At 38.5% G+C, this 23,807-nt stretch overlaps 1 protein-coding gene across 5 annotated transcripts in view; it reads right to left on the bottom strand.

Moving 5' to 3' along the window:
* The window catches only part of Il12rb2 (interleukin 12 receptor subunit beta 2), a 100,264-nt gene that overhangs the window by 65,778 nt on the left and 10,679 nt on the right, over positions 1-23,807 (bottom strand). For 3 of the 5 annotated variants that reach the window (XM_028782437.1, XM_028782441.1, XM_028782439.1), the window contains exons 2-4: positions 1,821-2,033; positions 1,578-1,687; positions 82-408 (exon numbers count right to left, since the gene is read on the bottom strand). In XM_028782437.1, coding sequence (XP_028638270.1) covers positions 82-408; positions 1,578-1,653 — 403 coding nt within the window. In that variant the 5' untranslated portion in view covers positions 1,654-1,687; positions 1,821-2,033. The remainder of the gene's footprint in view (positions 1-81; positions 409-1,577; positions 1,688-1,820; positions 2,034-23,807) is intronic. The other 2 variants (XM_028782440.1, XM_028782438.1) reach the window with 2 other exon arrangements.

Here is a 23,807-nt window from a genome sequence, read left to right as displayed (position 1 = left end):
ACACACACACACACACACACACACACACACACACACACACACACACAGACACTTCCTAAGAGTTCAGAAAGGAATGCTCACCACCAACTGAGATCTCCACCCCACACACTGGTACTGGTTGCATCTTTTGAGAGTTGCTACAGTTTAGCTTGCAGACAAACAAGGTCATACCAAGGGACAGGTTGGTGACTTGAAATGTGGAGGAGTGACCAGAGTGGTCATGGACTTTTTTGCCATGGAGATTTTCGACATGGACATCATTGACAAACTTTAAGAGGGTTAATTTGTTAGAACTGGGATGATTTGAACAGCGTTGTTTGGGATTCAAAGAGCAGGAAATATTGGCAGCTGATCCAAGTGGGATCACGGGGGCAGGCTGGACAGTCACGGTGCCAAGCTTACACACATCTGTAGGAAGAGACAAATGCAAAACTCAGCTGGAAAGAGGACATCTATTTTAGAGGGAAAGTTTGTTCAATCCCCCAAGCAGGGTAAAATTAAAACTCATCAGATTATAGAACTACTAATAATGTACATTGCTCCAGTAGCATTGGTGATGCTGGAGAATGGGAGACAGTCATACTGAAGTATATTTTAATTAAATATATGTTCTTCTCAAAACATCCATGCTATAATTATAATCACAAGAGGAAAGTAGGAAGAAAACAGCATTGAAAGAACATTCTGGAATGCAGTTCCAAATCTCTTCTGGGACCTTTTCAGATGTGGATTTCATACCAAACCACTTTTTTATTAGATATTTTATTTATTTACATTTCAGATGTCATTCCCTTTCCCCATTTCCCATCCCTAGAACCCCCTATCCCATCCCCCCTCCTCCTTTTTGCTTTCATAGCATTTTTATACCAAACCATTTAAGGAGAGCTTCCCAGAATAAATCACATGTTTACCATCACCTTTGTGATTTAAAATGCTTATTTTAATAAATATATTAAGAAAAAGACAATTTTACAAGAATTTAGAAGCATATCTAGAAATATTTTCTTCTCTTAATATATCATTTGTATTATGTATAGCTGGCAACATCATTTTATAAGAAATATAAATACTCAAAAGGCTCAGGAGTGTTTTGAATTGGAGTTATGGATGAAAATCAGAACCCAGGTATGGTTCTATAATCCAAGTACTTGGGAGGCTGAAATGGGGCTTCAGGAATTAGATTTTAATTTTATTTATTATTTATGTGTGTGCACATGTGCCACAGAAATTTTATGGAGGTTAGAGTATGTGGGTTTACAGGATCAAATTCAAGTGGTTAGATTTGCACGGCAAGTGCTTTTACCTGCAAGTCTTCTGGTTCTAAAGTGCACCTTAATATAAAACATGCATCCGTTATGCTTCATGTTTCATAGGCAAGTTTCTTAAGAGTAAATGCATGATTATGTATTTATATTAATTATCAAACTAAATAAGGTAATACTACAAAGCCAGGTTTATCCATTAAATGGTAAAAGACTGACTACAAAATCTACTTAGAACACTTACCACAATTCGTGAGTTGTTTGTACCTCAGAATTTAAACTGCAATTTCTTTGACAGACTAGGTTATATCTTACCTATATTTGCTTTAATCAACAGCCACATCAACAAAAAGATAAGTGCCAACCAGCATTCTCTAACAGTGTGTGCCATGAGTTGTCAATTCCAGAATGCAACTCTTGTTCTCCTTGTAAAAGACAAATTCATTCATGTTAAGCACATTCAGAAACTAGCAGAACCACAATCTTCCAGAACAGCTCAAGCATTATTGTTTCCTCATATTGTTAAGACTGTAAAACTAGAAAATTAAAGAATCATACCCACTTTCTGTCTTTCATCTCAGTGAGTCACCTTGGGGATGAGCAGAGGGTAAGATTGGGCTGGGTATCTCATTGTGTTCAGGCTGCTGAGGCTTGGCACAAAATGGCAGGATGAGATTCCCCAAAGAAAGCCCAGAAGGTGCAGTTCAGCTTCAGTAGAGACTCCAACATTTTGGAGATGCTAGTACCGTGGTATAATGACAAAGGCAGGATCTGTGTAATGAAGTCAGATTGAGCCTATAAGATACTGTTTGTGTGTGACAAAACAGACAAGAAGACTGTAAGTCACAGAAACATGACAATGAGCTTCACACTGATGGATTTTGGTTTTGCTTTGATCTGACTGTGACTGTGCCCTGACTTATCCCTCTTGGAATAAGAAAATATTAAACTTATATTTGATTTTTTCAGGAAACCATAATTAAGAGATTTTGGAATTTTAGAGAGACCTTAGATATTTTAAAAACCTTAACATTTAAGTGTTTGAATTTACAAAGACTGTGAGATTTTTTTAAAGTTTTATATTATAATATGAATAATGAGATAACAGGGATGAGCAAGAAGGAGGAGGTTATGGTTTAATAGTAGAGTGTCTATGAAGTTGGCTGGGGTAAACTGTTCTGATTATTTGTATGTCAGTTTGATGCAGGGTAGAGTCATTTGGAAAGAGAGATTTTTTTTAAATAATTTATTTTTTCTCAAATCATAATTCATTCACTCAGGGGTTATAAACACAGAAAGGCAGGATGTGGGGGAAGGGAATGACACTGGAGCATGGTGTGTGTTCAGGGGGAATACAGATATCATCAGAACCGGATATCAGCTGGGTGAGGTTCAGGGGACAAGTCACTATGACTCTGCCTATGACTCGCTTGTCCTTATCTAAGTTGTTATTGTCTGCCCAGGCTACCTATTTCCAAGGTCAATGACTACTCAGGCTTGTAAATTTCCACAAAAGCTGCCTGTTTATATTAGCTTATAGCCATTTATTTCAATGTTTTTCCACTGAGACCTAAGACTTGGTGTTAGTATACATGTATGACAGGCCTATTGCTGATTTTAGGCCTATGGGTGATTTTAGGCCTTCAGTGTATAAGCAGGGCTGACCCTGACATCTCTTCCCTTCTCTAAGTATAGAAGGGCTGTGGCAATTCTAATCTTGCGAATGTGGGGATAGAAGCCTGACCTCCAGTACTTGAAGGAGACCTTGTAATGGCTCCAGTCCCCCTGTCGTTGTCCAGTGAGGCATGAGGGCCATACCCGTCCCGATGTCTTTTTCCTGGAGAGGGGATACTTTTGACATCAACCCCTATGCAGTCAGGTTTGTCCCTCAGGGAACCCAGAGAGATATTTTTATCTTTTATTTATATTCCCTTGCAGTGCTTAGCCTCGAAGCCTAAGCAAGAATTCAGATCGCCTGTCAGAGGGGGTTCTGGGTGGCCCCTCTTTGCTTGGTCTAGGGGCAGAAGTTCCCCCTTTTAGGTTGGGTGGAGATGGGTTTTGGAAACACCCTGTATAAAATAACAACCTCATCTTGAGTCTCGTGGTCCTCCATAGCTAACTTATGATAATGTATCTGAATAGGTTTTGCTACCACATTATTTATCTGTTGTATCACAGAGTTAGTTCGCTGGCCAGGGACCAGCAGAAAAAAGCAAAAAGAACCCAAATAATGGTCCCAAGATGGAAGGAAATAGGGTTGACAACCTTGGAGAGGCTGAAAACCAATTCTTGTACTAGCATTCATCTGTCTTTCTCTCTCTGATTTTTCTTAGGGCCTTCACTGACCTATTTCGTGCTGGAAAGAGAGACTCTTAACTGAGAAAATGTTCCTATTATACAGCTCATGTTGGTGAGGATGTGGGAAAAGGCGAACACGTATTCATTGCCAATGGGAGTGAAACTTGCACAGCCACAATTTCTCAGGAAGCTAGGAAAAGATCTACCTTGAGATTCGTCTATATTAAACTTGGGCATGCACACAAAGAACCCTACACCCTACTACAGAGACACTTGCTTATCCATGTGCTCTATTCATAGTAGCCTGAAATTGAAAATGGCCTAGATGTCTGTCAAGTGAAGAATGAATAAAAAAAATGTGGTCCATTTACACAATGGAATTATTATTCAGATGCTAAAAAATGAAATTACAAATTTCACTGGTTAATGGAGGGAGTTAGGAAAGTTCATCTAGGAATCCTCAGTGGACTTCATTCTCCCATCCTTCATTGGACCTGTGGATCCTGAACCATACATGTTAGACTCCCTTCCCTCACCCATCTTCCCTGCCCACTGAGTCCTCTGGGGCACCGCAAGCTGTCCTGAGCAGTCTGCATATTCTTGGCACACTTCCATTCTCCCACCACCTCTTGGCCCAACTTCATCAGTCCTGCTGATCAGGAACCATACAGCCCAAGGGTACACAGAAGAGGCCTGCCATACCACGAACATTGAGGGGTTACTCCCCCCCCCCACCCCATACCTACTACAACAGGAAAATCCAGAGACCAAACACACTCAAATGGCTAATGGCCCTCAAGAGAACACAATCAACAAAAGCCAGTGCAATATGACACATCCAGGGCACAGCTATCCTACTACAACAAGCCCTGGATATCCTAACACAATCCAAGCACAAGAAAATGACCTTACTTGTAGATATGATAGAGATCTTTAAAGAAGAAATGAATAAATCCCTTAAATCCGATTAAACAGATAAAGGAAATAAATAAAACTGTGCAAGACCTGAAAGTATAAATAAAAGCAATAAAGAGAACACAAACTGAGGGAATTCTGGAGATGGAAAACCTAGGGAAGAAAACAGGAACAACAGATGCACACATCAACAATAGAATATAGGTGATGGAAGACAGAATCTTAGGTATAGAAGATACAATAGAAGACATTGATACATCAGTTAAAGAAAATGTTAAATCTAAAAAGTTCCTGCCCCAAAGCATTTAGGAAATCTGAGGTACCATTAAAAGACTTAACCTAAGAACAATAGGAACAGAAGTTTAAAAGTCCCAGCTCCAAGGCCCAGAAAATATTTTCAATAAAATTTTGGAAAAAAACTTCCTCAACAAAAAGAAAGAGTTACCTATAAACATACAAGGAGCTCGTAGAACACCAATTAGACCGAACCCTCCCCCCTAAAAAACCAACAAAATTCCCCTGCCATATAATAATGAAAACACAAAATTTACAGAATAAAGAAAAATATTAAAATAAGAAAGGGGAAAAGGCCAGGTAACATACAAAAGTCTATCATTGAAGTTGGTCATCCAACTTCTCAACATAGACTCTAAAAGCTAGAAGAGCCTGGACAGATATCTTGCAACCTTTAAAAAAGAAACTACAGATGCCAACCTAGACCCAGCAAAACTCTTAATCATCATAGATGGAGAAAACAAGATATTTCAAAACAAATAAATCCAAATTCAAACAATATCTATTCACACATTCAGCCCTACAGAAAATAATAGAAAGAAAACTCCAACCCAAGAAGAATAACTACATTCAAGGAAACAAAGAAAAGAAGTAATTCCATACCAACAAAAATAAGAGAAGCACACACACACACACACACACACACACACACACACTAATACCACCAACATTACAATAATGGGAATTAGCAAAGCAATCATTGGTTAATTAATATCTCTCAACATCAATGGACTCAGTTCCCCAATAAAAAGACACAGGCTAACAGAATGGATGTGAAAACAGGATCCATTATTCTATTGCATAGAAGAAACACACCTCAGCAATAAAGATAAACATTATCTTAGAGTAAAGGGTTGGAAATTTTTTTCCAACCAAAAGAAACAATCTGTTGCTGCCATTCTAATATCTAATAAAATAGACTTTCAACCAAAATTAATCAAAAGAGACACAGAAGGACACCATACTCATCAAAGGAAAAACCTACCAAGATGATATCTTAATTCTGAATAGCTATGGCCCAAACACAAGGGCACCTGAATTTGTAGAAAAAACATTGCTAAACATTATTAAAGCCTAAATCACACCTTGAAGCAGAGACATTAATGGTGGGAGGCTTCAGCACTCCATTCTCAACAACTAAAAGGTCATCCGGATGAAAACTAAAGAGAGAAATAATGAAACTAACAGACATTATGAATCAAATGGACCTAACAGACATCTATAGAATATTTCAACCAAATGCAAAAGAATATATATCCTTCTCAGCACCTCATGAATCTTTCTCCAAAATTGACCATATAGTAGGTCACAAAGCAAGTTTCAAGAGCTACAACAAATAATGCCTTGTATTGTATCAGACCACCATGGATTAAAGCTGGACTTCAACAACAACAGAAAGACCAGGAAGTCTACACACTCTTGGAAACTGAACAGTTCTCTTCTCAATGATCTCTGGGTCAATAGAGAAATAAGAAAGAAATTAAAGAATGTCTAGAATTCAATGAAAATGAAAGCACAATATACCCAAATTTTTGGGACACAGTGAAAGCAGTGCTGAAAGAAAAGTTCATAGAACTAAGTGCTTCCATAAAGAAACTAAAAAATAATTTCTCATATCAATAAACTAAAAGTCCACCTGAAAGCTCTAGGAAAAAGGAGTAAAAGGTTAAAAACTAATCAAATTCAGGGATGAGCCTTCCAGTGTGGGCCCAAGCACCGAGCAGATCCTTGGTGGCAGCTTTGCACACAATCTCACAAAACCCAGAGGAAGTGGGCCTCCCAGGAACTCTAACCTGGGCAGTATCTTAGGTAAGGAGACAGCAACAACCCCCCCCCCCACCAAACGGGGAGTAACTGGGACTCACTAGGACCCAGGAATTCACTCCTGGCACAGAGCACTGGTTCCTTCCGGTCTGGACCTGAGCACTGAGCAGATCTTAGGCCCCAGCTCTAACCTCAGTAGTAATACCCACCCCACACAGTTCTGAAATAACCAAGATAATAGGAAAAGACAGGCTCCAGTAAGAGATAGGGCAGGTAGCACTAAGGTGATCCAGATGGCAAAAGGCAAGCACAAGAACATAAGCATCAGCAACCCAGAGTACTCTGCATCATTAGAACCTAGTTCTCCCACACTAGAAAGTCCTGAATTCCCCATATCACCAGGAAAGCAAGATTCAGATTTAAAATCACTTCTAATGATGATGATAGAGGACTTTAAGAAGGACATAAATAACACTCTTAAAGAATTTCAGGAGAACACAGGTAAATGGGTAGAAGCCCTTAAAGAGGAAACACAAAAATCCCTTAAAGAATTACAAGAGAACAAAACCAAACAGATGAAGGAATTGAACAAATTCATCCAGGATCTAAAAAATGGAAGTAGAAACAATAAAGAAATCACAAAGGGAGACTACACTGGAGATAGAAAACCTAGGAAAAAAATCAGGAGTCATAGATGCAAGTATCATCAACAAAATACAACAGACAGAAGAGAGAATCTCATGTGCAGAAGATACCAAAGAAAATATTGACACAGCTGTCAAAGAAAATGCAAAATGCAAAAAGTTCTTAACATAAAACATCCAGGAAACCCAGGACACAATGAGAAGACCAAACCTAAGAATAATTGGTATAGATGAGAGTGAAGATTCCCAACTTAAAGGGCCAATAAATATCTTCAGCAAAATTATAGAAGAAAACTTCCCTAACCTAAAGAATGAGAAGTCCATAAACATGCAAGAAGCCTACAGAACCCCTAGTAGACTAGACCAGAAAAGAAATTCCTCCCGTCACATAATAATCAGAACACCAAATACACAAAACAAAGAAAGAATATTAAAAGCAGTAAGGGAAAAAGGCCAAGTAACATATAAAGATAGACCTATCAGAATTACACGAGAATTCTCACCAGAGACTATAAAAGCCAGAAGATCCAGGAGTGACATCATACAGACCCTAAGACAACATAAATGCCAGCCCAGGCTACTATACCCAGCAAAACTCTCAATTACCATAGATGGAGAAACCAAGATATTCCATGACAAAACCAAATTTACACAATATCTTTCCACAAACCTGGCATTACAAAGGATATTAGTGGGAAAGCTACAATACAGGGAGGGAAATTATACCCTACACGGAGCAAGAAAGTAATCCTCTTCCAACAAATCCAAAAGAAGATAGCCACACGAAGATAATTCCACCTCTAATAACAAAAATAACAGGAAGCAACAATCACTTTTCCTTAATATCTCTTAACATCAATGGACTCAATTCCTCAATAAAAAGACATAGGCTAATGGACTGGATATGTAAACAGGGTCCAGCATTTTGCTGCATATAGGAAACCCACCTCAGTGACAAAGACAGACATTGCCTGAGAGTAAAAGGCTGGAAAACAAATTTTCAAGCAAATAGTCCTAAGAAACAAGCTGGAGTAGCCATTCTAAAGCCTCCAGCCTGAGAACACAAAGGGAGGGACTCATGGCTCCACCTGTACAGGAAGTTGAGGGTGGCCTTGTCAGGCTTCAGTGGAAGTGGAAGACCTTGTTACCCAATAGTTTGGATTCCCTAGTGTTGGGGAATTTGAGAGCAGGGAGGCGGGAATGGGAGGATGGTGGGAGCACACCCTCATTGAAACTCCCAGAATAATATGGATTAGATATGATAGAGACAGGCCACCAGAAGACTAGATTCCAGAATTCAAACAAAAAATATCTTGATACCAAAATTTGTTTTGAGAATTGCATATTGCAGAATACACAACCTTGGTGTATCTACTCATCAAGCAAGCTGAGCAGACCTGCTTGAACCTCTGATGTACTGGAATCTCAGCTGAATGCAGTGAAGACACAGACATCAGAGGCTTATCAATTTACTCTTCCCCCTGCCCCTCTTTTAATATCTCAACACCCGTAATCAGCTTGAAGAAGTTAATGAAAAGTCGGCACCCCTATTCCCTGGGCTTGGGGACTGAGGTGGTTAATATTGGGCTGTCTTTCTAGGGAAAAGTAGTGGTTTTGTTGGAACAGGGAGGAATAGCTAAGATTTATTGCATAGCCATAACGTATTGGTAGAAATCTGTATAATCATTATTAAGCTGAAGTTATAATTTCTTAAATGGTACAAAATTTACTTTGATTTTCATTGGTACAAGTTTCTTATTGATATAGAAGTGAGATTAATATTGCTACTCTCATAGGCATTGTGCCTATATAACACATTTAGGAATACAAGGCTTAGGCCCAGTCCTTCTTTAACTTTTTAAACTGATTTCAGATGATTAGCCTGTGAGTTAAGGGCCTATAGCAAATTCATGGCTCTGAGTTTATTGTTAGGGTGTTTTCTATATTTTATTTAGAAAGAGCTGAGAGGAGTTAACAGACCACAGTCCAGATTGCCTTACATGGATAGCTGGTTTTCAAAACGTCAGAAGGCCACAGAATTACGTTACAAACATTTTGATTGGAGACCTGTCTGCTCCTGACAGCTTCCTGTCTTGGATTCTAAGAAGAAACTGAGCATCTCTGGGGTTACTCCAGTTGTGGTGAGGCAGCCACTAGGCAAGAATTGCCTCTTTTCATCTACAGACAAATTACTGTCCTGAAAAGGACACACTTGCAGAATAGTCAACTGATTGTATCTGCCAAGACAGAGTAATCAGTCCTTAATAATTCTGCATCACTAGGTCTGTCAGATGATCCTTGTCCCGACGGCTGAAGATTGGATGCTCCAGTGTTTTGTAGTATAGGGACTGTCCAGGTGTTCAGTGGTCTCTATAAATTGACTAAGTTTTAGAAGCTATGCTTTGTGCTTCCCATAATTTCTGTTAATTCAGTCATTCTGGATTTCTGACAGGTTTGAAGACTTATAGTCTCATAGCCAATCCTGGCTATTTATTTTGAGAGAAAAGATTTGAGAGGATGGTTTTCAGCTGACGTTCATTCTAAAGCCAAGAAAAAAGCCAGGTTCAGAACTAAGTCTTTTAGTTAGGAGAGATGACAGAGGTTCTGGTTAGTCAACAAAATGATGCACTGGGTATTAGGTCTATCTTGTACCTACTGATACAAATTGGTATAGTTATGCTCTAATTGTATTTTGAGAGAAAAGTTTTATCTTAACAGGAATATGTAGGAGGAGCTAAGGTGGGAGGAGTAAGGAAAGGAGGAGGTGAAGGAGAGTAGGAGCTAGGAGATGTGCGAGATTGAGAGAGAGAGAGAGAGAGAGAGAGAGAGAGAGAGAGAGAGAGAGGGAGAGGGAGAGGGAGAGAGAGAGAGAGGTAAACAGAGAGGGGGGAGGTGAACATGGAGGCGGATGTACATGTGTCTCCACCAGTCAAAGATAGTTGGTATATCTAGGTTGGGTATTTGGTTACACTTCTGATTGTATGGGCATCTTGTTATTGAGCATTACCAAACTTATAAAGCCTTTGATTAACATTTTAAAAAAGTTACTAATAAAAAATAAAATAAAAAAATTCAGGGATGAAATTAATCAGTGAGAGATAAGGAAAACAATACAAAGAATCAGTGAAACCAACAACTGTTTTTTTTTTTTTTGAGAAAATCAACATGTTAGACAAGCCATTAACCAAACTAACCAAAAGACAGACAATATTCAAGTAAACAAAATCAGAAATGAAAAGGAAGACATAAGAGACATTGAGGAAACTCAAAGGATCATTCGTCCTACTTCAAAAGCAGGTATTCCACAAAATTAGAAGATTTTAATGAAATGGATGATTTTTATAGATGGATACCAATTACCAAAGTTAAATCAAGATCAGGAAAACTATTTAAAAACCCTATAGTCCTAAGGAAATATAAGCAGCCATTAAAAGTCTTCCAACCAAAAAAAGCCCAGGGACAGATGGCTTTAGTTCAGAATTCTATCACACCTTCAAAGAAGAGCTATACCAATTCTCCTCAAACCATTCCACAAAATGGAAACAGAAGGAATGCTTCCAAATGTGGAGAGCTTCTGGTGCTGCTTCTAAGGAATTTAGCAAAAATACTTGGTTTATAATTGCTTGAAACTGTTCCTTTTTTAGATACTGCTAATTCTCAAAATTTGCAATTATTTATGCAAATACAATTCAATTTAAGAGAAGGTACACTTACTTACTTTATAGGACATTTAAGAGCTCACACTGGATTGCCTGGACTTCTTACTGAGGGCAATGCCACAGCAGACTTGTTTAACAGGCAGTTTATAGTCCTTACACAGGAACAATTAGCTAAACAATCTCATTCTTTAAATGATCAAAATAGTAATAGCTTGAGACAACAATTTGGTATTTTGGTGCACAATTGTGCACCTCGAATTGTAAAGATTTGTCTTCAGTGTCCTCAGTTTTTTCCTGTACCACATAATGGTGTCAATCCTCAAGGACTCATACCTAATCAATTATTGCAAGTAGATGTTACTCATATTTCTGATTTTAGAAAATTAAAACATGTGACTATTGATACCTTCTCAGGCTTTCTTGTTGTAACTGCTTTAACTGGAGAAGTAATTAAAAATGTAATTACTCATTGCCTATGTTGTTTCTCTGTGCTAGATGTTCCAAATCAGATTAAAACAGATAATGGAACTGGCTATTGCAGCTGCGTATTTGAGACGTTCTGTTGACAATTTAATATTACCCATACTACTGGGATTCCTTATACTCCTCAAGGACAAGGTATTGTGGAATGAAACACAACTTTAAAACAACATCTTCATAAAATAAAAAAGAGGGAATTATATCTCTTACACTACAAAACTATTCAAATCATGCTTTTTATTTTAAATTTGGATATTCATGGACAAACAGCTGCTGAGCATTTTTGGCACCCTCACACTTCCACTACATATGCTTTAGTGAAATGAAAGGATTCTATTACAAGCCAATGGCATGGGCCCGACCCTGTACTTATATGGGGAAAAGATTATGTTTGCGTCTTTGATAGGAGGAAAATGGAGCTCAGTGGCTGCCAGAAAGGCTGGTGAAACAAATGAAACAATCCCACGTTCTTACTGATTCCCTTTCTGATGATGATGATAGTTCCTGTGTGCACTGAGGTCTACTGAGCCTATGTTCCTGATCCCCCATCCAGCAGTGTGGTCCAGACCAGAGATTCTTGTGACAGAAATAATATTCAACTTCTTAGATCTCCTTGAAGATCATGACTTTCAAAGTATTTGGTGATGGGATTTCTGTTTACTTTGTGACGAATAGTATGAATGATGGGTATATTTATGTGTTCACTCAAATTTGGAGAGAAATGTTTCATAAACTCTAACTCAAAGCATAGAGGTGGGCATGCCTAAATGTTATGAGGAGTCTGCCCTTGATCCTCATGAGATACAACCTTGATGATCTGAACTCACAGAGAATATGGACCTAGCATTTAACAAAACTGTTAGATGGAAAGAATGTTATATAGTCAACATTGAGGGATGTGGTTTAATATTTCCAATAATATGTGAGTTATTGATTGTGCTGGGAATTAGTCAAACATTGGACAAAAGGAGATGTTCATAGGTCTTTGGCAGTCTGAGTCAGGTTATTTTCAATGGCATATTTGGAAGTTAGCTACAGTTCTCTATAGAGTTACATTAGAAATAGACAAAATTGCGACAATTTGTATTCCAAACAACTGTTAGTGCATCTGTTAAGATTCCTAATCTTTTATTAATTGGTCATGTAAAAATTACTTTTGTTTCTTCTATGGTATTTAATGTAAATTGTATTGATTATACACTTTCTAATTGTGTTAATGTATCGAAATCTGGCATGTTTGTTGTGGTTGTCTATCAACTAGCTTTTGTTTTATTGCCTGTGACTAAAACAGGACCTTGGTATTCAAAAAAAGCCTACAAATATTGAAAGAAGTAAGTCAAGATTTAAGAAGAAGAAAGAGGGTAGTGGGCTTGATTATTGCAGGTATAACAGCTTTGATTACATTAATAGCCAGCACGACTGCAATTGTTTTGACACAAGAAATTAAGACAGCCACTTTTGTTAATCATTCAGCAAAAAAACCCCAACAAAACAAACAAACAAACAAACAAACAAACAACACTCCAAAAACCATTACTAATGCTCTGAATATTCAAAGTGATTTGAACAGTCATTTGGAACAAATAATTGATGCTCTTTATAATACTATTCAAATTATTGGAGAGAAGGTACAGAGTTTAAGAGTAAGAAGCCATCTCGAGTGTCGCTCTAAATACCAATGGATTTGTGTCACTTCTAAAATTTAAAACGACAGTCACTATAATTGGGAGAAATTTCAAGGACACTTGCAAGGTATTTGGCATAATTCTAACACCTCACTGGATATTTTAACTTTGTATACCAAGACTATGAATTTAAAGAATGCTGCTCCATTGAGTTTTGATGCTGTGGATTCTGCTTATAAAATTATTAATGGCTTAAGGTCAGTATTTCCATCTTGGTAAAGCTTCAAGAATGGCTTATATAGTTCAATCATTTTGGCCCTTCTTTTCCTAGGAATACTTTTATTCTTGCCCATTTTGATAAAACTTGCCTTTTACAACATCAATATGTTGGTGGCCAAAATACATGGCTTGGAACTTAAAATGGATGGCCAAAGAAAGCCAGTAGTTTAACAGGCTGGTGGTAGTCAGTGACAGTAAGATTCTGCACAGAGCCTCACTAACCTAAGACAGAAGTGGATTACCTTGAGTAATGCATTTTCAGTGACAGATAAGGAAGGCATTCTTGTCAGAACAACCTAAGACAGATGAAATCTTGTTTATAAAATAAAAAAAGGGGGAGATGTAGAGAGCTTTTGGAGCTACTTCTAGAAAATTGGCAAGAATATTTGATATTGGGCAAAAACAAGGAAGTAGACTCAAGAAGAATATAGCTGAGAAATGTATTTCTTGTATCTTGATCATCTTGATAAGTCCCTGAATACAGTGACTATGGGACCTTTGTTTATGCTTTGTTTGTTCCTTGATTCCTTTGTTTATGCCTTAGAAATGACCCTATTTTTTGCATGTATCTAGAATGAAATAAGAACAGATTGGAAAAAAAAAAAAGAAACCACTTCAGCATTTGCAGGAGTCAAATATACTATACTCTTGTCTAATTGTATTTTTTCCCCTTTAATATTTATTCCTTCCCTCAAGACCCTGTCAATTGGGTGAGTTGGCTTGATCAACCAAACTCATTCTATGAAGTCATAGTTACCCTGATACCTAAACTACACAAAGACTCAACAAAGAAAGAGAATTTCAGACCAATTTCTCTTATGGACATTGATGCAAAAATACTCAATAAAATACTCACAAACTGAATCCAGAATCATACCAAAAATATCCTTTACCATGATCAAGTAGGTGTCATACCAAATATGCAGGTATGGTTCAATATAAGAAAATTCATCAATGTAATCCATCATATAAAATAACTGAAAGAAAAACAATCACACAATAATCTCATTAGATGCTGAAAAAGCCTTTGACAAAACCCAACACCCTTTCATGTTAAAAGTCTTAGAAAGATCAGTTATACAAGGTGCATACTTAAACATAATAAAATCCATGTACAGTAAGCCAATAGCCAATATCAAACTAAACAAAGAGAAAATTAAAGCAATTCCACTAAAATCTGGGACAAGACAAGGCTGTACACTCTCTGCCTGTGTATTCAATGTAGTACTTGAAGTTCTAGCTGGAACAATAAAAAAACTAAAGGAGATCAGGGAGATACAAATTGAAAAAAGAAGAAGGCAAAGTATCTCTATTTCCAGATGATATGATAGTATATATAAGCCAGCCCCCAAATTCTATCAGAGAAGTCCTACAGCTGATAAACACCTTAAGCAAAGTGGCTGGAAACACAACTCAACAAAAAAATCAGTAGCCCTCCTTTATATAAATGACCTCCTTTATATAAATTGACCGAGAAAGAAATTAGGGAAATAACACCTTTCACAATAGCCACAAATAATATAAAATATCTTGGTGTAATTCTAACCAAGCAAGTCAAAGACCTATATGATAAGAACTTAAAGTTGCTGAAGAAAGAAATTGAAAAAGGTATCAGAAGATGGAAAAATCTTCCACCCTCATGGGTCAGTAGGATTAACATAGTGGAAATGGCTAACTTACTAAAAGCAATCTACAGATTCAATACAATTCCATCAAAATTCCAACAACATTCTTCTCAGAGCTTGACAGAACAATTCTCAATTATATATGGAAAAACAAAAAATGTAGGATAGCTAAAATAATCTTGAACAATAAAAGAACTTATGGAGATATCACCATCCCTGCCTTCAAGCAGTACTACAGAGCAATAGTAATAAAAACTGCATAGTGTTGGTTTAGAAACAGACAAGTTGATCAATAAAATTGAGTGGAAGACCTTGTGTAACTTTAATTTTTTTCAAACCCTTACTTTTAATGATGGCTCTTAAATGCTTTAACCTCCCTTTTAGCCCACCACCCACCAGAGATAGTGGAAAAGAAAGGATGGGGGAGTGGACCTGTTTAGAAAAGTTCTTTGGAGCAACTCCTGTCTGTGTTGTCTGGAAATCAGCAGTTAAGTTCACAGGCAGCTCAATCTACTTGCAAACACTTGACAGAAACACCAGCAGCCCAGTTCAGTAGAGTTGGTAGAGTTGGGTTAGCATTAATAGTGACGCGACCTAGCAGAGACTGCCAGGCCTCAGCCTGGCTGGACCAACAGGAATACCAGGTTCCTCTCTTCTGCTTTGCCTCTCTCAGCGAAGTGAAGAACAGCAAAAATGCAAGACTCACAAGTGTTGCGCAGCTAGCTGTACCAGCAAGCCAAGCTCTCTCTCCCTTACTTGGTTGAGTCCTACTTATACCTTACAAACAACACATGTCCTCCACATGCTTTGCCTCAGCACACATCCTGCCTCACCACTTGTCTTGCCTCAGCATTTGGATCCAATCAGCCCAAGTCCTTGGGGTGGCAAGAAACTACAGTATACAACCAGAAGTTTTTTGGTGCATTTCCCTCTATGGAGTCCCAAACAAATGCAGCTCAACTATGCAATGTAAGGTGGACCAGCATATGTATGCTGTTAGCAAAGAATCCTTCATCACATGTCCTTTCACATGCTTGTTTTAGCAGAATGTCTCTCCTGTGTCTGCTTCAGCGAAAAGTTCCTCATGAGCCTGCTTTAGTCTTTCACACCTGTGTCCACTCCAGCAAAACACCATTCAACACAACTGACTTTCCAAAGAACCCTTAAGTTTTCACATCAACCCTGAAATAAAACCATATACCTATGGATACTTGGTTTTTGACAAAGAAAGTAAATCCATACAATGGAAAAGAAAGCTTCTTCAACTTCTTCAACAGTTCTAGTCTAACTGGATGTCTGCATGTAGAAGAATGAAAATAGACTCATATCTATCACCCTGCACCAAACTCAAGTCCAAGTAGATCAAGGGCCTCAACATAAAACCAGATATATTAAATCTAATAGAACAGAAAGTGAGAAATACTAGTGAACTTATTGGTACACCAGACAACTTCTTGAACAGAACATCAGTGACTCAAGCTCTAAGATCAACAATTGATAAATGGGACCTCATGATACTGAAAGGCTTCTGTAAGGCAAAAGACATTGTCAATAGAACAAAACAGCAGCCTACGGATTGAGAAAGGATCTTCACCAACCCTACATCTGATAGAGGGCTAATATCCAAATTTTATAAGGAACTCACGAAATTAGATTCCAACAAACCAAATAATTCACTTAAAAAATGGGAACAGAGTTAAATCAAGAATTCTTGAGTGAGGAATCTCGAATGACAAAGAAGCACTTAAAGAAATGTTCAAAGACCTTAATCATCTGGGAAATGCAAAATCAAAACAACTGTGAGATTCCACCTTACACTAATCAGAAGGGCTAAAATAAAAAACTCAAGAGATAGAACATGCTGTTGAGGATGTGGAGCAGGGGGAACACTCCTCAATTGCTAGTGGGAGTGCCCACTTGTACAACCACTTTGGAAGTCAATTTGACAGTTTTTCAGAAAACTGGAAATAGTTCCAACTCAAAACCCAGCTATATTACTCCTGGCCATATTTCTAAAAGATACTCTACTGTACTACAGGGACACTTTCCCAACTATGTTCATAGTAGCTTAATTTGTAATAGCAAGAAACTGGAAAAAACCTAGAAGTCTCTCAACTGAAGAATGGATAAAGAAAATGTGGTACATCTATACAATGGAATACTATTTGGCTATTAAAAACAAAGACATCATGAATTTTACAGATGAATGAATATGAGAATCCCGAGTGAGGTAACCTAGACCCAAAAGGACATGCATGGTACGTACTAACTTATAAGAGGATATTAGCCATAAAATACAGGATACTAATGCTACACTCCAAAGACCCAAAGAAGTGAAACAAGAAGGAAGGCACAAGTGAGGATGCTTGAATCTCATTTGGAAGGGGGGATAAAATAGTCATAGGAGGCAGATGGAGGGAGGGATTTGGGTGGGAGAGGAGATCAGGAGGGGAATTCAGGAGGGGAATTCAGGAGTTCACGAGCTAGGGGGAAGGACAGGACTGATGGCCGTAAGGCCATAATAATGAATGGAAATCTGCAAATGGGGAGGTGGAGAGCATCTCAAAGACATTCCAGAGACCTGGGATAGAGGAGGCTCCCAAGAGTCAATGGGGGTGATCTTAGCTGAAACTCACAGCAGTGGGGATATGGAACCTGAAGAGGCCATCTCCTGGAGCTGCACAGGAGCCCCAGTGGAGCAATGGGGACATCAGTCTACCCACAAAACTTTTGACCCAAAATTTATTTTGTCTACACTAAATACAAGGACGGGGAGGTGGAGCAGAGACCGAGGGAATGGCTATCCAATAACTGTCCCATATTGCAACTCATCCTGTGGGCAAGCACCAATCCCTGACACTATTAACAATACTTTGTTATGTTTGCAAACAGGAGATTAGCATGGCTGTCTTCTGAGAGGCTCCACCCAGTAGCTGACTCAGACTGATGCAGAGACCCACAGCCAAACAGTAGATGGAGCTTGCAGAGTTGGGGGAAGGATTTAGTGCCCCAAAGAGGATTAGGAACTCAGTGGAAAGACCAACAGAGTCAACTAACCTGGACCCTTGGGGCTCTCAGAGACTGGTTGCAAAGAGTATACACTGGCTGGACCGATCCCTGCACATATGTAGCAGATGTACAGCTTAGTCTTCATGTGGGTGGCAACCAACTGGAGTGGAGGCTATCTCAAAAGTTGTTGCTTATCTGTATGATATACATATACATATACATATACATATATATATGTATATATATATAATTTTTTTAAGCTGGGCTGCCTTGGCTGGCCTCAGTGGCAGAGGATGTGCCTAAGCTGGCAGAGACTTGATGTGCTAGGGTGGGAGGGTAGCCAGGCAGGCCTCAGATGGGGAAGGGGAGGGGAGGAGGAGTTGTGGGAGGGAGTGATTGGGTTGAGGAGCAGCGATTAGGGTGTAAAGTAAATAAAATAAAACTAGAGAAAAGAAAAGTTTATTCAAAATGAGGAAACCCAAACCTCCAACAGCCAATATAATATGTATACTCCTGTAAGTGGATGTTGGCCTTTAACCCTTCAGTAGGCATCCTACAATCCATATAACCACAAAGGTAAGGGACTTGGCAGGAGGGGAGGACTTTCCAAGAAAGAAGAAATAGAATATATAGCTATGGAAAGACATGAGGGAGAATGGCACAGGAGGATAAACAAGAAGGAAGAGAGAAGTGTTGGGGATACTCTGTGTATTCAGATGCTAACTTTTGTGCCTGAGATAAGTCTAGTTATAGTCTGGACAGGGCCACTGTAATGAATAGTGAAGAATCTCCTGCACAATATGGTATAAGGAATGCTTCCCAATTATCTCTGATTGCTTAATAAAAGACTGACAGCCAATGACTTGACAGAGGAGATAGAAAGCCTGGACTTCCAATCCCCACCAGGGGCCAGTAGATGGAGAAGAGTGAGGGAGAAAGAGTTGGCCAGGAGGCAGGTGAATGTCCAGGAGAAGAAGGGCCATGAGGTGCAGAAAAAGGAAGAAGGTCTCTAGGAGGTTGGGGATGAGCAGGAGTCACTAAGGGAGTTCACCATGGAACAGAGAAAGCCAGGGAAATTTAAGCTGCAAGTAATTCGGGGTGTGTGTAGATAGCATAGAGGGTTAGGAATATTTGCTCAGGTATTGTGCTTAAAGCTTGTTGAATAAATCAACAGGTCTTGTCTCAGTTATTTGGGAACTAGCCAAATAGGAAAAACTGCAAACTTTAAATTTCATCCTATAGAAATTTAATAGGTGAGTAAGAAGGGAATGCAGAGAGAGACAGTATTAAGGGCCATTTGACTGGTTACACAGAAACCTATTAATGTATACATTTCTCAAACTTCATAACACATGAAATAAATCTAAAGAAAGTCAAATAGCAGGGAAGACAATGCCCCCAATTACATATCTTTTGCCATTAAGTGAAACTTTAAGTGACAAGACTAGGTTACATCTAATTGAGTTGTTGGCCAAAGGGTCCCTGTGAACATTCCCAAGCAATTCAGGCCAAGGTTATTTGTGGCTCTCCACAAACTGATGGTAAGGTTTGATTGCTGAAGATAACACACATCATATTGAATGAGGCAAAGGTGAGATGGTGCCTAACTAGAGACTTTATCCCTATTGACTAGTAGTCAGGGAACTAGAAGGTATTCTGCATGGTACCAGAGGAGAAAGGTAAACAACAACCCAGTTACAAACCCTGCCATCTACAATGGTGACCTGTCTGCAAGATATTCTGATGCAACAAGGGAGTACATGTTATGAGAGTAACCTGCCACTGTCTGATAAGGCCCATGGAACCCAGGCCCAAAAGTGCTCGGCTGACCAAGAACCTGAGAGTAGATAGGCCATGTACCTAGGAGAAAATAATACATTACTGTTTTGCTAAGGGAACACAACCATAAAATGACTCCTAATGCCATTTGATATACCCATAGATCAGTGCCTTCCACAGCTGTCATCAGAGAGCGTTTCTCTTTCAATAGGTGGAACCTAACACAGAAACCTAGAACTGGATAATGTGCAGAGATGGAGAGACTTAGAAACACTCATTTTCTAAACTGGATGCCTTTATCAAAATCCCTTCGGGAAAATGGAGTTATGAGGAAGAGGAGGTAAAAGATTGTAAAGCCAGAGGTGATGAAGGATAGCAAGGAAACCAGGCACAGCAGGACTGATACACACAAGAAATCCCAGAGACTGTGGCACCATATACTGGGCCAACACAGGTTCAAGCCAGACAGGGCTCCAATACTGAAAGTGGGAAGTAGACACCATTTCCATCCCTACCTAAGAAGCTATCTCCAACTGACACCCGTCTACAAAGGAGAAATTCATTTCCTTCAGTGGGTAAATAAGGGTAGGCCTCATATCCAGCAGAAAATGGCTAACACAAAATGAACTCAATTGTGTTTATGTAGATTTTTTTGTCACATATTGTTTTGTTTGAGCATTAAAAAAATCTTTCCGGTCTTTTGCTCTTATTTTATGGTTTCTGATTTCTTGTTTTATGTTTTGTTTTATATGTATGTGCTTCTTGTGCTTTTTCATTGTTTTTTTTTCCTTTAATTTTTTAAAAAAATTTTTCTGTTTCTTGAACAGACAGAAAAGGAAGGTGTTGAACTAGAGGCATGGAAAGGGTGGGGAGGATCCGGGAAGAGATGAGAGAAGGGAAATTGTGATCAAAATATATTGTATACATTTTTAATTAAAAAAGAAAAAATATATGTAGGTAAATATGTGGTGCATCTTCTTGATTGATGATTAATGTAGGTGGTCCTAGGCCATTGGGGGCAACACCACCACAGGATGGTATAAAAAAGCAGGCTACGCAAGTCATGGGAACAAGCCAATAAGCAGTTTTTTTTTCCTGGATTCTATTTCAGCTCCTTCCTTGAGTACCCACCCTAACTTCCATTAATGATAGGGTATAGTGTGCAAGTGTAAGTTGAAATAAATCCTTTCCTACCCAAGTTACTTTTGACCATGGTGTTATATCACAACAATAGGAACCCTAACTGAGACAGCCTTCTTTCTGTTTCTTAAAGCTGATGAGATTCTCACTGATGTGCTTCCTGTGCTAGGAGAAGCAGTGTCCTAACATAAAACATAAGAAATTGAGACACAGCACACTTGGTAGGTCTTGATGGAATGTAATGTATAAATGTAAAGCTATGACATGTAAGACAGTCTATATAATATATAGATGAATGACAACTTTAGGTCTATATTACACACTGATGTAAACATAAGCATGGATTTTCCCTGAACATCAGGAGAAAGCAATTCCATTTATGAGAAGTTCAACTCCTTTAACAAACTTAGAGTAAATGAGGTGTCTTCCAATAAAATGAAACCTCCAATGGGTTGTAAACATCCTTCACACAGCCTCCTCTAAGGCCAATATCAAAACTTCAATTCTGTCAGTAATCACAAAATGAAAGACTATCCCTGACTCATCACTCTACAGCTTCCAGCCACTGAAAACTCTTGAGGTCTGGTCTGTTGCTATGTACTACAATGCTAAATTCTGTACTGGGAGGTCTAATTGCCTGCCAGTGAATACTCAGCTTTTGTTGTGTAACCCTTGTTCCTTAATTTAAAACTATTGGTTAAATAAAAAATGGCTACACCGAATTACTGGAGGAATCAGAGGTAGGTGGTTTTCAAGTTATCTGGTTGGGATTTGCAGAGGTGGGAGAGGAGAAGACAGGGAAAGAGGAAGAAGGATGAGGGAGAGAAAAAGGAAGCTTCCATGGCCAGGAGAAACAGCAAGTATCTGGGGTACACTGCAGTTAGAAAGCTAGATTAGGAGTTAGTCCCCAGTAATTTTCAAAGTCAAATCAAATAGTCATAGTCTGAGTCTTATTCATTCATAAGCTAGATGGAAGTTTAAATTGGTCCAACTGCAGGAAATAATGTCTCAGAGGGAGGTCAGTGCAGGACTCCAGGTAGAGAGAGGTAGAGGTAGAGGTAGAGGTAGAGGTAGAGGTAGAGGTAGAGGTAGAGAGAGAGAGAGAGAGAGAGAGAGAGAGGCCAGAGGCAAGCACAAAACAGGCAGCTTTCACTGAATCTGTCCTTGAGCAGAATATGGTGTGGAAAAAACCAAAACCCTAGGTCTTTCACAGTTGCTAATTTCACCTAGACAGGAACATTTTCTATGTCCACATTTGTTTTCCTCTGTAGCACTGTACTGTGTTGAAGGGAAAAAATGGTCTTGTGAGAAAATAGGGCTAGTATATATAATTCACTCTGCTGTGTGTTACTATGTGTGAGAGCATCATTTCTTCCTCCCACAGTTGGCATTAGTAATATTCACTGAAACAAAATTGTTATCAAGATGAATATGGTAGTGTCTCAGGGCCATGCCAACTCCTAGTACCAAGAAAGCTGTTCTTTTGAGTGCTGGGTTGTGTTGCTTTCTGCATCACTTTCAGTATATGGAAATAGTACATTTTTTCTGAACAAGGGAAATATTGTGTTAGGTGTCAGAAAAAGGCCTTTCAAATATTGACAGGTAACTGTATGAGCTTCTGTATGTCCCACCTCCTTCACCTTCTTGATAGGTTGACATTTTTGACATTTTTGTTCACTACAGAACTGTCAATGTCATAGAGAAACCCTGTCTCGAAACTCCCCCCCACCAAAAAAAAAAAAAAAAGCAAACCTATCAATGTTGCTTCGGAAAGTGCACTGGGCTTGTTGTATTACAAAGTCATGCTGTAAATTAACAGTATAGTAAATGAAGCCCATTATAAGAAATAAAAACAAAAAATCCTAAAACACAAGGTTCTAATGTTGAAAAGAATACAAACATTCCAGTGTAATTTGCTTTTAAAAAATTTGAGACATGGTCTTATGTAATACAAGATTATATATACCTAAGGATAATAGGTATAGATGAGGGTGAAGATTCTCATCTTATAGGGCCAGTAAATATCTTCAACAAAATTATAGAAGAAATCATCCCTAACCTAAAGAAAGAGATGTTTGTGGATATACAAGAAGCCTACAGAACTCCAAATAGACTAGACCAGAAAAGAAATACCTCCCGTCACATAATAATTAAAACATCAAATACACAAAACAAAGGAAAAAAATATTAAAAGCAGTAAGGGAAAAAGGCCAAGTAACATATAAAGGCAGACCTATAAGAATTACATCAGACTTCTCACCAGAGACTATATTAAAAAAAAAAAAGCCAGAAGATCCTGAACTGATATCATATTGACCCTAAGAGAACACAAGTGCCAGCCCAGACTACTATACCCAGCAAAACTCTCTATCACTATTGATGGAGAAACCAAGATATTCCATGACAAAACCAAATTTACACAATATCTTCCCACAAATCCAGCACTTCAAAGGATAATTGATGGAAAATTCCAACACAAGGAGGGAAACTACAACCCAGGAAAAGCAAGGAAGCAATCTTCCAACAATCCCAAAAGAAGATAGTTACACAAAGATAATTGCACCTCTAATATAAAAAATAACAGGAAGCAACAATCATTTTTCCTTAATATCTCTTAACATCAATGGACTGAATTCTCCAATAAAAAGACGTAGACTATCAGACTGGATACATAAACAGGACCCAGAATTTTGCTACATACAGGAAATGCACCTCAGTGACAAAGACAGACACTACCTCAGAGTAAAAGGAAGGAAAACAATCTTCCAAGCAAATGGTCCCAAGAAACAAGCTGGAGTAGCCATTCTAGTATCAAATAAAATTGACTTTCAACCAAAAGTTATCAAAAAAGATAAGGAAGGACACTTCATACTCATCAAAGAAAAAAACTACCAAGATGAACTCTCAGTTCTGAATATCTACGCTCCAAATGCAAGGACATCCACACACATAAAAGAAACTTTACTAAAGCTCAAGACACACATTGCACCTCACACAATAATAGTGGGGGATTTCAACATCCCAGTCTTAACAA

This window comes from Grammomys surdaster, unplaced genomic scaffold (genome assembly GCF_004785775.1).
Source record: "Grammomys surdaster isolate TR1022 unplaced genomic scaffold, NIH_TR_1.0 752, whole genome shotgun sequence".
Taxonomy (NCBI): domain Eukaryota; kingdom Metazoa; phylum Chordata; class Mammalia; order Rodentia; family Muridae; genus Grammomys; species Grammomys surdaster.
The sequence above is the reverse complement of the archived record's forward strand: the minus strand, read 5'-3'. Positions and strand labels throughout refer to the sequence as shown.